At 41.7% G+C, this 13,260-nt stretch overlaps 1 protein-coding gene across 1 annotated transcript in view; it reads left to right on the forward strand.

Annotated features, from left to right (window-relative positions):
• Positions 1-12,830, forward strand: part of UBL3 (ubiquitin like 3) — a 141,668-nt gene extending 128,838 nt beyond the window's left edge. Inside the window, exon 5 of the mRNA XM_077298277.1 lies at positions 10,844-12,830. Within this exon, the coding sequence (XP_077154392.1) occupies positions 10,844-10,896 (53 nt within the window). The 3' untranslated portion in view covers positions 10,897-12,830. The remainder of the gene's footprint in view (positions 1-10,843) is intronic.
• Positions 12,831-13,260: the final 430 nt, after the last annotated feature.

The following is a 13,260-nucleotide window of genomic DNA, read 5'->3' on the forward strand; positions in this document are numbered from 1 at the left end:
CATTATGCAGCATTGTTTCCTCGGCGTGCCGCAGCTGCTGCGTAATCTTTGGATCTGCTGAGCAGCGATGTGGAGTCCGTGTATCCAGATTCCAGGTTTGCATTATAAGCTAGGATTACAATGCTCTTCTTACTTCTCTCCAGGTATGTAACGAGAACTGAAGCCTTGTCAGATTGTAAATGAGAGCAATAATTCTGGGCATGGCACCGCGCTGCGGGGACAATGGCTGTTCTATAGCACTACACTAGGCTATTGTCCGTGTATCTGGTGTATCACATGCCTGGAGCGGGGAGCGCCCCAACAAAGGCTGGATCACAGCACACAGTGCAGGAGGAGAGCCAGAGGGGACGTTTCAGGCTCCAGACATGACCATAAGACGGCTGCCTCACCATGGCAGGGCGGTAGTCACATGCCAGTCTAGGCCTGGTCAGTGGTGGGAAATGGTGGAAACCCCTCCATGATTGGGCTCACATGAGGCAAATCCCAGAGCTCTAAACGGTTGTTAATCCAAAGAAAAACGTAATCTCTAATTTCAGCATAAGTTGTGTAACTTGTTAAAGAAGCCCTCCTCCTCTTCCTCCTTCTCCTCCTCCTCCTCTTCTCCCATCAGTTTTTATCCTCTTAATATATTGCAGTCATCATATTCTATTACCATGTACTTACAATTGCTCATTTTGCCCCCCCCCCCTTTCCAGTTAATTTTTCTCTTTTCTATTACATATGACATCACATGATTAAAACCCGACTAGCTGAATCCTTCTAAAGTTTATGTAGAAACAGGAAGTCTCATTTCCCTGCATGAGTCATCATTACTACAATTCTACTTCACTGCAAAGTCATTGGCAGGAGGAACAGAGCAACTGGGTCAGAAGTTAGAGGTGGAGGAGCTGGGCTGCCAGGGACTTTGCAGTGATGGTAGGATTGTAGTTCTAATGATGGCTCACACAGGGAAAATAGACATCCTGTTTCTACATAGCGCTTTGAAGGATTCAGCTAGTCCGTTTTTAATCATAGACCTAATGGAGAAGAGAATAATTAATTGAGACGGTAAAATGAGCAACTGTAAGTACACGGTGCTGTATAATAAGATGACAGCAATATATTGGGAGGAGGAGGAAGAGGGCTTCTTTCATGTAGTTCAGTTAGGACGATTGTCCCGATCATTCTTGGTCTGCCCTGGCTTCACTTCTGGTGATGTGTTCAAAGCAGAAGAGTTTCCTGTCGACGTGAAACCTGATCTGAATATGATGGGGCCTGGCTGACTCCAAAATGCAATAGTTAAGCCAGCCCTCTTCTCGGTCAGCTCCGCTGAGACTAAGGGGGTCTGGCGTAGCTAACGAAATGGTCAGCCAGACCCCTTCATATGAAGCACTGATGACGTGCCGACACAATGCTCCTTACTGTATTCGGCACAGGACCAGAAGTGAGGCTGCCGAACTCCGAATTCGCACACCTGGATTAACCCTTTCTGTAGAAAGAGATGATGTACACTCTTTTTTTTTTTTTTTTTTTTCTGTGTCTTACACCTTTGGAGGAAAGGATTCATCCTTGTAGATTGTGAGCCTTCGCGGGCAGGGTCCTCTCTCCTCCTGTACCAGTCATGACTTGTATTGTTCAAGATTATTGTACTTGTTTTTATTATGTATACCCCTCCTCACATGTAAAGCGCCATGGAATTAATGGCGCTATAACAATAAATAATAATAATAATCTGAGGGAATCTGTCGTAAAAGAGGCTGTGAAGGAAAAGGGTCAATTTCTCCTAATGCTGATTCCGGATCTGTATCCCCATGTGTTTTTTGTTTGTTTTTTTTAGAATTTCTCTTGCTTTAGGGTGGTCTTTCTCCCCTATTTTCATCTATCATTAGTAATAAGGTGGCTGAAAACCTAAAATGAATCTTAGATGAAACTTCTGCCGGTAGAAGGATTGGGCTGCTGGATTTCAACATGCCTGATCCTTTAGTTCTCAGGGCAGATAAGTGTCCAGCAGCAGTGTGTGGCGGCAGCTTACTCCACATACAGAATGAGACCAAGAACAGGGACTTGATCATTGCAAATCTGATCCAGTGAGATCATGGCTGCAATCTCCTTAGTAATGCATGGCTTGTCTCGGTGATTAGTGTCTGACTATAGACAGCTCCTCAGCACTCAGTCTTCGCTGACACTATGGGGGGCTGTCGGCTGCACTGAGACCCTTCTCGTAGGACGTATGGGAATATGGAGCACTACGAGGGGTTACAAGGTCTGCAATGTATGGCCATACGGCCAACCAAGATGTGTCTGGGATAGATGACCCATCATCCATACAGGCACATATTGAGGTAATGGGGGATCAGCCTTACAGATATGACAGGTCCGTACAGCCCCTCTCTGCCGGTCTCCGTTCTCATCATTATGCCCCCCACCCAGCCCGCAGCCTTCTATCCTTGCAGCACATGAGCCGGATTTTCTGCTTCATTATCTCTCATTTATTTGATGATTCCTAATATTTAATATTCATTTTTCTTTCACATTCCAGACTGATCAGTGACTTGACATTTCCCCAGCATTAAGTTGCTGGCGTGATTCCCTGCCAGGAACGTCTAATTTACTTGCTGAACTTTAACAAGGCATTTTGCTGAAAGGGCAGCCCCTTCACGGAGCGATGACGGGGGCTCTCATAGTCAGAATAAACTGTCACAATCACCACCTCTCTATCGGGTTTTTAGAATGTCCTTGTTATGTTATTTTCTGGACCCCCGGAGATGCTGCCAGGTGACAGGGGAGACAGATTATTCCTGGGGGTATTGCAGTATTCTGGTATATTAGGGATTGGCATGTTCTCTAATATACGGTACATCTGATTAAAAAAAACGGTGGCTCTGGAGCAGAGACGCCTCCGAGAAAGTAGATTCCTATGGTGCAGAAGGAAGGTGGCCACTAACAGAAATGACTAAGTGAACTTGCAATTAACAATTGCCATTATCAATTTAAAGGGGTATTTCTATCTTTTACGTTTATGGCGTCTTAACAGGATATGCCACAAAATGCATATTAGATTCAAATACCACCCATGAGACCCCGTTTATTTCAAGAACGGGGTCCTGGCAGAGGTAGAGAGGAGGTGGCCTTACGAGTATATCCTGTTCACTTGAAAGTAACGTGTGACAAGGTGGTGTTCTTGAGATATGGGAACCATTAGTGGAATCCACATCTGCTAAACATTTGTGGCCTTTAAATTTACAATAACTTCCATAGAGAATCTGATGAACTCTCATGGCTCTTTGCTTTAAAGGGGTTGTCAATCACGCCCCAGGAAGTGAGTGTCACTGATGTACACAGTCAGACAGGTGCGCAGATACCTGCAAGCCCATCTAGCATCTGTGCGCCAAAGCATTTATGATTGTGTAGCCATTCACTCTGGGGGAAAATGGGTAACACAATAAAAACTGCAACTGACCCTTCTGGTTCCTGTAGGGACTAGAGATCCTGACCCCGCAGTACCTAGTGGTTGCTGCGTGAACTGAGATTGCCCTAACCACAGTCTAACAACAAACCGAAAAAGATGATAACTGGTCAGACCAAATGTGATAAAAACACTATAAACTTTATTGAGAATATTTGACAATATAAAAATCAGGTGAAGGGAGGGAAGGTAGTAGCAACACAGAAAACACTGCTGAAGGATTAGCAGGAAGAGCGCAACCAGGACTCACAGTCCTCCTAGTTTAAGAATTGTGTATATGTAGAGACAGAAAAAATAAGCAAAAATAATATATAATAAACTAAGTAAACCAAACAAAAAGTAGTTAGACCATGCAACGAGGGAAACAGAGCTAACAGCAACCGTTCACAAAATATACACAGGCAAACAGACCATAGCCGCTATAATACTGTCACATATGTGTGCCATAGTCTATTAAACCGAAATAGTAAATGCTGCTGCAGCAAGGTACCCACCGCACAGAGGACTGGAGTACTGGAGACGCGCTTCCGCCCCAACGCACGTTTCGGCGATCACACCTTCGTCAGGGGGCATAACCACAGTCTGTACGATGGCAACTCGGAGGTGTGCTACCTGAAAGGTCTTTGAGCTTTTCACGTTCCTCCTAAAGAACCGGAGGGCAGAGCAGAGTGCAAGTCACCTACAGAAGGGAAAGTGCTGAAATAGAAAGATCCCAGAGTGAGTAAAACAGACCATGAAATACAAAATAAAGGATACAAAATTAGAGAATATGTCCTCTACGGTACTTTCTATAAAGAAACCGAAGATAAGTTCAGAACATAAACAGCAGAGATGAAACCTGGCTGGTCTTTTACTGACTGGCTTAAACTACAGCAGTATGGCTACACATCCAAATGAGACTATCACCAGCAGGGTAAAAATATATAAAGCCGCACTCAAAAGGTGATGTGGCATACAAATGCTTTAATGAATACACCTGTTAGTCTACGTTCACATTTGCGGTCTGCGCCCCTATATTTAACATGCGTCCGGGCGCAGAGGACGCAGCAAGTTGCATTTTTGCTGCGTCCAAAATCAATCAAAAAAGGACGCATGCGGCGCAAAACGCAGCGTTGTGCATGCGTTTTGCTGCGTTTTTGTTTGCGTTGTGCGTTGCGGCGCCGACGCTGCGGTGCACAACGCAAATGTGAACGTAGCCTTACTCTAAAAAGACTACTGCAAGGATAACAAACTAAACAGGAGAAAAGGGTGTACACCAGGAGAAAAAAATTGATCTTCTGTGGCTCGGCGGACAGAGAAGCCAACCACAAAACACAAGCTCAAGGGCTCAAACCCAGACATATGACACAGCATTGTCACCAGCACTGCTCACCGCCTGTTGTAAAACCATCTTAACTCCTACAATGAATGTGTGGAGTGGCAGTTCACGACCGCACTGTACAAAATGCCCAAAAGAACATGAGAGTAGAGACACTCACCCGTCCTGTTACTGGTTATTTGTGCAGCTCCCAGCTATCTTACCGCTTATCCTGTGGCTAGGATACAGATGTAAGGAAAACTTTTTTAAAGAAAACCTGTTGGGAAATGAGCTATTTACCTGCGGCCCTAGTGGTAATTTGCAGATAAGATTAAATATGTAGGTGACTAATTGCATATTCCCCAACTGTTCAATTGAGATTCTGCATAGGGTTTAATAATTAAACATACAGATTGCCGTGAGGCAAATAAACCCTAACTAATGATTCTGGGATATTAAAAAATGTATTATTTCCCAAATTAAGAATTGTGCTATTTAAAATCAAAGTGTATATTGGTAAATAGATATTGTTCTAGCTACTAATTATTTTGACCTTTTTGGGGGGATTAGTATTAGATGCTTCCAATATGCATCCCCACTGCCTATTAGGAGATTAACCAGACTGCCACGGATTCTGAATTATTGGCACTGGGGTCAGCCCACGGAGTACTGATTCCTCAATTAGGGATTCATTCCAATTTTAATATGGCTAATCTGCTTTTCTTAGTTTATGGACATATGAGATCTGTAAATCTTAGGACACTGCCTTCATATTATACAGTTGGGGGAGCAGCTGGTTACAGATCAGGCTCTATTGGTGCTCACAAGCAAGAGTGGTCCGCGGCCACACTATGCCAAGAGTTAAGGTACCGTCACATTTAGCGACGCTGCAGCGATCTAGACAACGATGCCGATCGCTGCAGCGTCGCTGTGTGGTCGCTGGAGAGCTGTCACACAGACGGCTCTCCAGCGACCAACGATACCGAAGTCCCCGGGTAACCAGAGTAAACATCGGGTTACTAAGCGAGGGCCGCGCTTAGTAACCCGATATTTAACCTGGTTACCAGTGTAAATGTAAAAAAAAACAAACACTACATACTTACATTCCGGTGTCTGTCGGGTCCCCCGGCGTTCTGCTTCCCTGCACTGTGTAAGCGCCGGCCGTAAAGCAGAGCGGTGACTTCACCGCTGTGCCCTGCTTTACGGCCAGCCGGCGCTGACACAGTGCAGGGAAGCAGAACGCCGGGGGACCCGACAGACACCGGAATGTAAGTATGTAGTGTTTGTATTTTTTTTTACATTTACACTGGTAACCAGGGTAAATATCGGGTTACTAAGCGCGGCCCTGCGCTTAGTAACCCGATGTTTACCCTGGTTACCAGTGAAGACATCGCTGAATCGGCGTCACACATGCCGACTCAGCGATGTCTGCGGGAGATCCAGCGACGAAATAAGGTGCTGGCCTTCTAGCTCCGACCAACGATGTCACAGCAGGATCCTGATCGCTGCTGCGTGTCAAACACAACGATATCGCTATCCAGGACGCTGCAACGTCACGGATCGCTATCGTTATCGTTGTTAAGTTGTTCAGTGTGAAGGTACCTTTATTGAACTGAATATGGAGGTAGTGTCCTGAGATTTACAGATATATGTCCATAAACAGAGACAACCAGATTAGCCATATTAATATTGGGGTTCATTTTTAAATGAGGGAACGTTTTTCCTTATGGAGAGTGACATGTCCGATATGCCAGGGTAAGGAGGCGTAGCGGCTTGATGACAGGCATCACCCCAAAACACGTGTCTGCAATTTGAGGTTCTGGTTTGGCTTTTATCCTAATTCATGTGACAAGGGTCAATAAAGAGTTATTAACGTTTTAGGATTGTTACTTCCCATAGGTGGCGATAGAGTTCCAGTTCTCTTCCTAAATGAAGCGACCATTTGCATATTTAATTTTCCAGAGGAGCATGCATGACACATGTCGTCTTATCCTGGCACGTCAGTCATGTCACTCTCCATAATTAGAAACTTTACCCCTTAGTTTCAATACAATCGGTATTTTTTCAGCAGGAAATTGGCACTACAGGACTACATGTCACGTGCCAGTCAGTCAGGCTAATCTGTATTGCCCCGCCCCCACCACTGATTGGCAGCTTGCTGACCATTCACAGTGTACACAAGAAGCTGCCGGTCAGTGCTGTGTGTGGGGTTATACAGAGCTCACAGCTCTTAACTCTGCTACATCAGACAAACAAGGATTCTTTCAAAACTACACATAGCAGCCCAGTAAGTGATCCATCAGTGGAATCAGGCCCTCTGCCCCTACAGTATGCTGGTCTCATGTTACATAGCGAAAACCTGCTAACAGATTCCCTTTATCCCCTTTACGACCTTGGACGGATCCATACGTTCAGGTCGGTAGGTACTTATGAACCTTGGATATATGGAAACGTAAAGGTGATTTTGGCTGCTGATACCGATAGCAGCATTTAGAAGGCGGGCAGAGGGAGCGAGCTCTCTGGGTCATCAGACACTGGCGAAATATTTAGATTATGCGCAGTGCATGATCTAACTAACTTGTGTCTACATGGCTGACAGGTTATAAGGTATAGCAATACTACTGCATTACAATGCTTTATAACAGCGATCAGACTGCAAACCGTGAAAGTCCCATAGTGAGACTAAGTAAACAGGTAAAAAAATAAAAATAAAACACAAAATAGTAAAAATATATATTGAACCCATAAATAAATCTATAAAAAAAATAAGCCATGAAAGTACACATTTGGCATCGCCACGTCTGGAACAAGTTGACCTATAAAACTGTCCCACTAGTTTATCCCTTCAGTGAACCCCATTAAAAAAAAAAAAGGCAAAACAAGATACTTTATCATACCGCTGAACAAAAAGTGGACTAAATTAGATAAAAAGACTAATGTAAATTAAAAATGGTACCCCTGAAAACATCCTCTTGTCCCATAAAAAACAAGCCACCATAAAGCTCCATCAGCCAAAAAATGAAAGTTATAGTGCTCAGAATAAAGCAATGCAAAAATAATTTTTTTTATATATAAAATAGTTTGTGTAACGGTGTCAAAACTTTTAAAAAAATCGTATCGTTGTAATTGTGCTGACCTTAAAAATAGAGCTGCCTTATCAATTTTACTACACACAGAACAGCACCAAAAAAAACACAAACTATTCCTGAATTGCTGGTTTTTGTTCATTCTGCCTACCAAAAATCGGAATAAAAGGCGATCAAAAAATGTTGTGACTGAAAATGATACCAATAAAAACGTCAACTTGTCCTGCCAAAAACAAGCACTCGCATGACTAGTTCAGCTGAAATATAGACAAATTAGTTTTCAAAATGATGCAAAAACTAGTTTTTGCAGTAAAAAGCGTATTTTACTGTGACAGCAGCCAAACATAAGAACACTATATAAATCTGGTATCACTGTAATCACATCGACCCAAAGAATAAGTCGTCTAAATACTTATACTGTACGAGAAATGGCATGAAAAAATAAAACCAAATCTTCACCTGCTGTTGATTTGTTTATTCTGCCTCCCAAAGATCACAGTAAGGCTTTGTTCACATTTATCCTGTGCTTGCATTGGGGTTTCCATGTAAATTTCTGAAATACGTGATTCAGGCAGAACCCCTGGCGGAAGATTCCCTATAATGAGGACGCCATAGAACCTGTGATCCGGCGGTGCCCGTTGTTTTAGGATTTTGCGCACTTTTGAAAAAGGCAATGCTGAACAGAGGCCAGACAGAGGCCAGAGTGTTGCCTCATTATAGAGAATGGATCCCTCGGGGGGTTTCATCTGAATCGCGTCACTCAGAGATTTAGATGGAAACCTTAAAGTAAGTGCTCAGCATAGAGCCCTGGATAAATTATACCAAGCGTTATGTAAAATGTTCCCAATAAAAGGTTCAAATCAATCCACAAAAATAGCAAGTCCCTTTTCAGATCTGTCATCTGTTATCGGAAATATAGGGGGCTTCCACTTTACTGGTAGTACAAAGACTCTGGAAAAGCGAAATGGCTCCTGGCCCCAAAAAAGAAATTCAACAAATTCTGCTCTCCCGCATCCAATTGCCCTTCTCCCATCTGAGCCCCAGTGTGCCTAAACCACATTTAGCGTCTACATGTTTGGCATTTCTGTAGCGTTGACAGCCCCCCCTAATTTACAGGTGTAAGTCTCCATAAGCATGAACTGGGCACAACGTACTGGTCACTACAATATATTGGTCACTACAACGACCGTTTGCAGGTTTTACATCCTCTGCTTCTTGTTTCTGGAACACACCCGTGGAGTCAAAATTGTCACTACACCTGTAGCTAAGTTCCCAAAGGAGTCTAATTTCCAAAATGGGGTCAGTTGAGGGGGAATTCTGCTTTTCTAGTACTTAGGGGCTCTGTATATGGAGTCCGCAAACTATTCTATGAAAATTTACGCTCCAGGAGGAAAATATCGCTCCGTCCATTCCGAATATCGCCGCATGGCTAATCAGTGCGGTACAGCCACAAGTGGGGTATTTCTACATTCAGCAGAAAGTGTGGGACTGTTTTACTCATTTCTCCTTGTGAAAATGTGATGAACTCTGGGCAAAAACTAAATTTTGGTGTTAAAAATGCAATTTTCTTCACTACCCAATGGTATAACTTTCTGTGACATGCCTGTGGCATCAACATGTTCACTCCACCCCTAAATTAAATCAACTAAGAAGTGTAGTTTGTAAAATGGGGTCACTTATGGGGGGGGTTCACCTGTGCTGACACCTCGGGGGCTGTGACATTGCACACTCAAACCAGTCCAGCAAAATCTGAACTCCAGTATGGTGCATCTTCCCTTCTGACCTTTGCACTGTACTTCAAAAGGTACACATATGGGGTATCTGTGTACTAAGGAGAACTTGCACAGCAATGTTTGTGGTCCATTTTCTCCTGTTACCCTCATGAAAATAAAAAAATTGGGTTAAAATAACATTTTTGTGTTAAAAAATGTGATTTTATTTATTTATTATTTTCACGGCTTAACGTTATAAACGTCTGTGAAGCACCTGTGTGGGTTCAAGGTGCTCAATACAGATCTAGATAAGTTCCCGAAGGGGTCTAGTTTCCAAAATGGTGTCACTTGTTGGGGATTTCCACTGTTTAGGTGCATCAGGAGCACTGCAAACACTGTGTCCGCTAATTATTTCAGCAAATTCTTCAATCAGAAATTCACACTGTTCTCCTTCCCTTCAGAGTCCTGCCGTGTGCCCAAACAGTAGTTTTACCCCACATACAGGGTATCTGCATGCTCAGAAAAAAGTGTACAACAATTTTTGGGGTTAATTTTTTTTCCTGTTACCATTGTGAAAATTGAGTCTAAAGTAAAATTTTTGTGAAAAAAAAAAAAAAAAAGTTGAATTTTTTTTTTCCTTCCACATTCCATTAATTCCTGTAAAGCACCTGAAGGGTTAATAAACTTCTTGAATGTGGTTTTGGGACTTTGAAGGGTATAGTTTTTACAATGGTGTCACTTTGGGGTATTTTCTGTCTCTAGGCATCTGTCACTTAATATGTGATGCGGTCCCTACAAAAAAAAAAAAAAAAGGTTTTGTAAATTTTGTTGGAAAAATGAGATCGCTGGTCAACTTTTTACCCTTATAACTTCCTAACAAAAAAAAAAAAATTGTACAAGATTGGGAAAAGGAAAGTAGACATGTGGAAAATGTTATTTATTCGCTATTTTGTGCAATATGACGCTCTGATTTAAAGGCATAAAAATTCAAGAATTTGCAAAATTTTCACCATTTTCTCCAAATTTTTGGGTTTTTTTTCCCCAAAAAATGCAAGTCATTTAACCACTATCGTGAATGACAGTATGTCACCAAAAAACAGTCTCCAAGTCAGAGGGATCCGTTGAAACGTTCCGGAGTTTCTACCAAATAAAGTGACAGTGATCGGAATTGTGAAAATTTGCTTGGTCGTGAAGATGAAAACAGGCGGGGGGGGGGGGGGGTTTGTAGAGGGGTTACGGGTTGGGTTTTTTCAGATCCAATGTATGGTTTTTCTGTAAATTACGTTTGTAATTTATTTTTCAGGTCAAAGAAACCGCGAGAAGACCGGAGAGAGCAATTGCTGTGTAATTCTGTAAATGCCGATGTGTCTGCAAAGTGTGATGTAATATAGTCCTTGTCTATCATGCTGCTGGAATAGAGGAGACCCATTGCTTCAGAGAACCTTAGATCAACACCCTGTCATAATCTCCACGGAAGTGATATATTACATGAACACTCATAGATTTCTCTTCATTGTAAGAGACTCGAGGACATGCTCATACCGATCTTAAGTTTATTTTTGTTTATCTTGCAGAGTAACTTTGTAGTTTGTTATAGTATATCCATTTTTAATGCATTCAGTCTCCAGGGGTATAAAACAAACACAAAAGTCAATCTGTTCTCTTCTACAACAGTACTCATCCTTGCTGCAGCACATACTACAGTGATATCACTGATTCCAGGCTATCTACGCGCAGATGCACTGACGTCCGGTCACCGACCTCCACAATAGATAGCTGTAGCCATACTTGATAACCACCATCTACAAGACGAGTTCTACACTGGAAACCAAGACGTGGAATCCGGCCGAAATCAGAAGCGTTCGAGAAGTGACTCCTACCTTACAGGGTAGTAAACTGGAGAAACGGCCATTTATATGGAAGGAGCAAAGCAAAATGTGCCTGTAATCTGAAAGCGCTCTGCAGAGGGCGCTGGAGAGTCATTGGTAATGTACTATTGGCGCACTCTTATCTCAAGCATCCCGTTGCATGCATGCTCATACCAAGCATTCGAGAGGAGTGCCTTTCCTAGCCTTAATATGGGGAGGGTTAATTTTCCTGTAGTCCATAAGCCTTTTATTATCCTTATTATCGTGCAGAGATATTAGCAGACGTCATTTATTAATCAACTTTGTGTTTTTAAAATCAAACGTTGATGTTTTCAGTGAAGAAGTAAAAAAAAAAAGACTAAATACTCCTCATCCGTAACCTGCTGTCCGATCTCCACGCTTTAACCGGTAAGCGACGCTCACTCTCCGAAGACCACAGATCTCAGCCATAGTACTAGTTTTATTTTTATTTTATTTTTTTTCGATATTGTAACATGCATTTATACTAGTGCTTGCGAGGATATTAAGATTCCAACTGGAAAAAAACAAACCAAGACGCCATTTTGTCATTTCATACGGATAATTTACGACATGCTATAATGAATTTGCACAGCACTAAAGCATGAAGCTATATTTCATTTAAAAAAAAAAACAAAAAAAAGAAATACAAAAACTGTAAAGATATATAAACATTTTTTTATATTTTTTTTTTTCCACTAGGGAGAAAAGCCTTCCTGGTCGAAATTACAAATACGTGTAGGATATATTTAATTAAAAAAAATAATAATAAATAAATATATAAAATGCATTATTATAGACTCTTAACAATAGATTGGCATAGTGTCATAGAACAATCTTACTATACATCGCTTTTGCCTTTGGAACCCGTCAAGTCGCAGGTTGATCCATCCTTCTGTATACCGTGCTCCAGGAACAAGACTTCCCACGTAATCACTTTCTGTTCTCCCCTCCCCCAACAGTCGGATTTTGATCATTCTCTTATTCTAGCCTTTACCCGATGCTTTCTACGCATTTGGTCCTAAAATAAATTGTTCATCCTGACTTCAATTTGTAAAGAGCGGTTAAAAAGAAGACAAAAAAAAAAAAGATAACACTTGTATATAGCACTAACTTTTTTTTTTTTTCCCTTTCCTGCAACCTGTACTGATATATAGATTATTCTGTAACTAAATAAAATAATATTGTAGTGCATTTTTGTTGGTTGTCTGGTGGTTCTGAACAGGACTGTAATTGCTTTTAATTTTTTGATAAAAACTGGAAAAAAAATTAATGAAATCAATGCAATTTTTTTTTTTTTTATGTTTCTGCAAATTAATCCCACTGATTACTTTTGTAATCCCATTGATAGTGAATTGTATGAGATTTTCCTGTATAGCTATATAATAAAGTAAATTGTCACAATGTTGTGACGTCTGGCTCTGACTTGTGGGGGGGACAAACATGCATGTATACATATTTTACTGTGAAAACTATGGATTGAAAAATTAGAGGAGTAGGCTGAACTTAAAATTTTACACCAGATTTATTTATCATTATTTGTGTATTACTTCCTTTATATGGCATCATTAATTCCACAGCACTTTACTAACCTCACCTTCGCTCACAATCTATATTCCCTATTGGTATGGTCTTTGGAATGTGGCAGGAAACCGGAGAACCCAGAGGAAACTACGCAAACATGGGGAGAACATACAAACTCCTGGCAGATGTTGTCTTTGGTGGGATTGTACCAAGGACACCAGCGCAGCAAAGCAACAGTGCTAACCACTGAGCCACAGTGTAACATTTAATGTGGAGATGAATGCATAATGTGCACACAATTATCTGAGGG

The sequence above is a fragment of the Ranitomeya variabilis genome, chromosome 3, assembly GCF_051348905.1.
Source record: "Ranitomeya variabilis isolate aRanVar5 chromosome 3, aRanVar5.hap1, whole genome shotgun sequence".
Classification (NCBI taxonomy): domain Eukaryota; kingdom Metazoa; phylum Chordata; class Amphibia; order Anura; family Dendrobatidae; genus Ranitomeya; species Ranitomeya variabilis.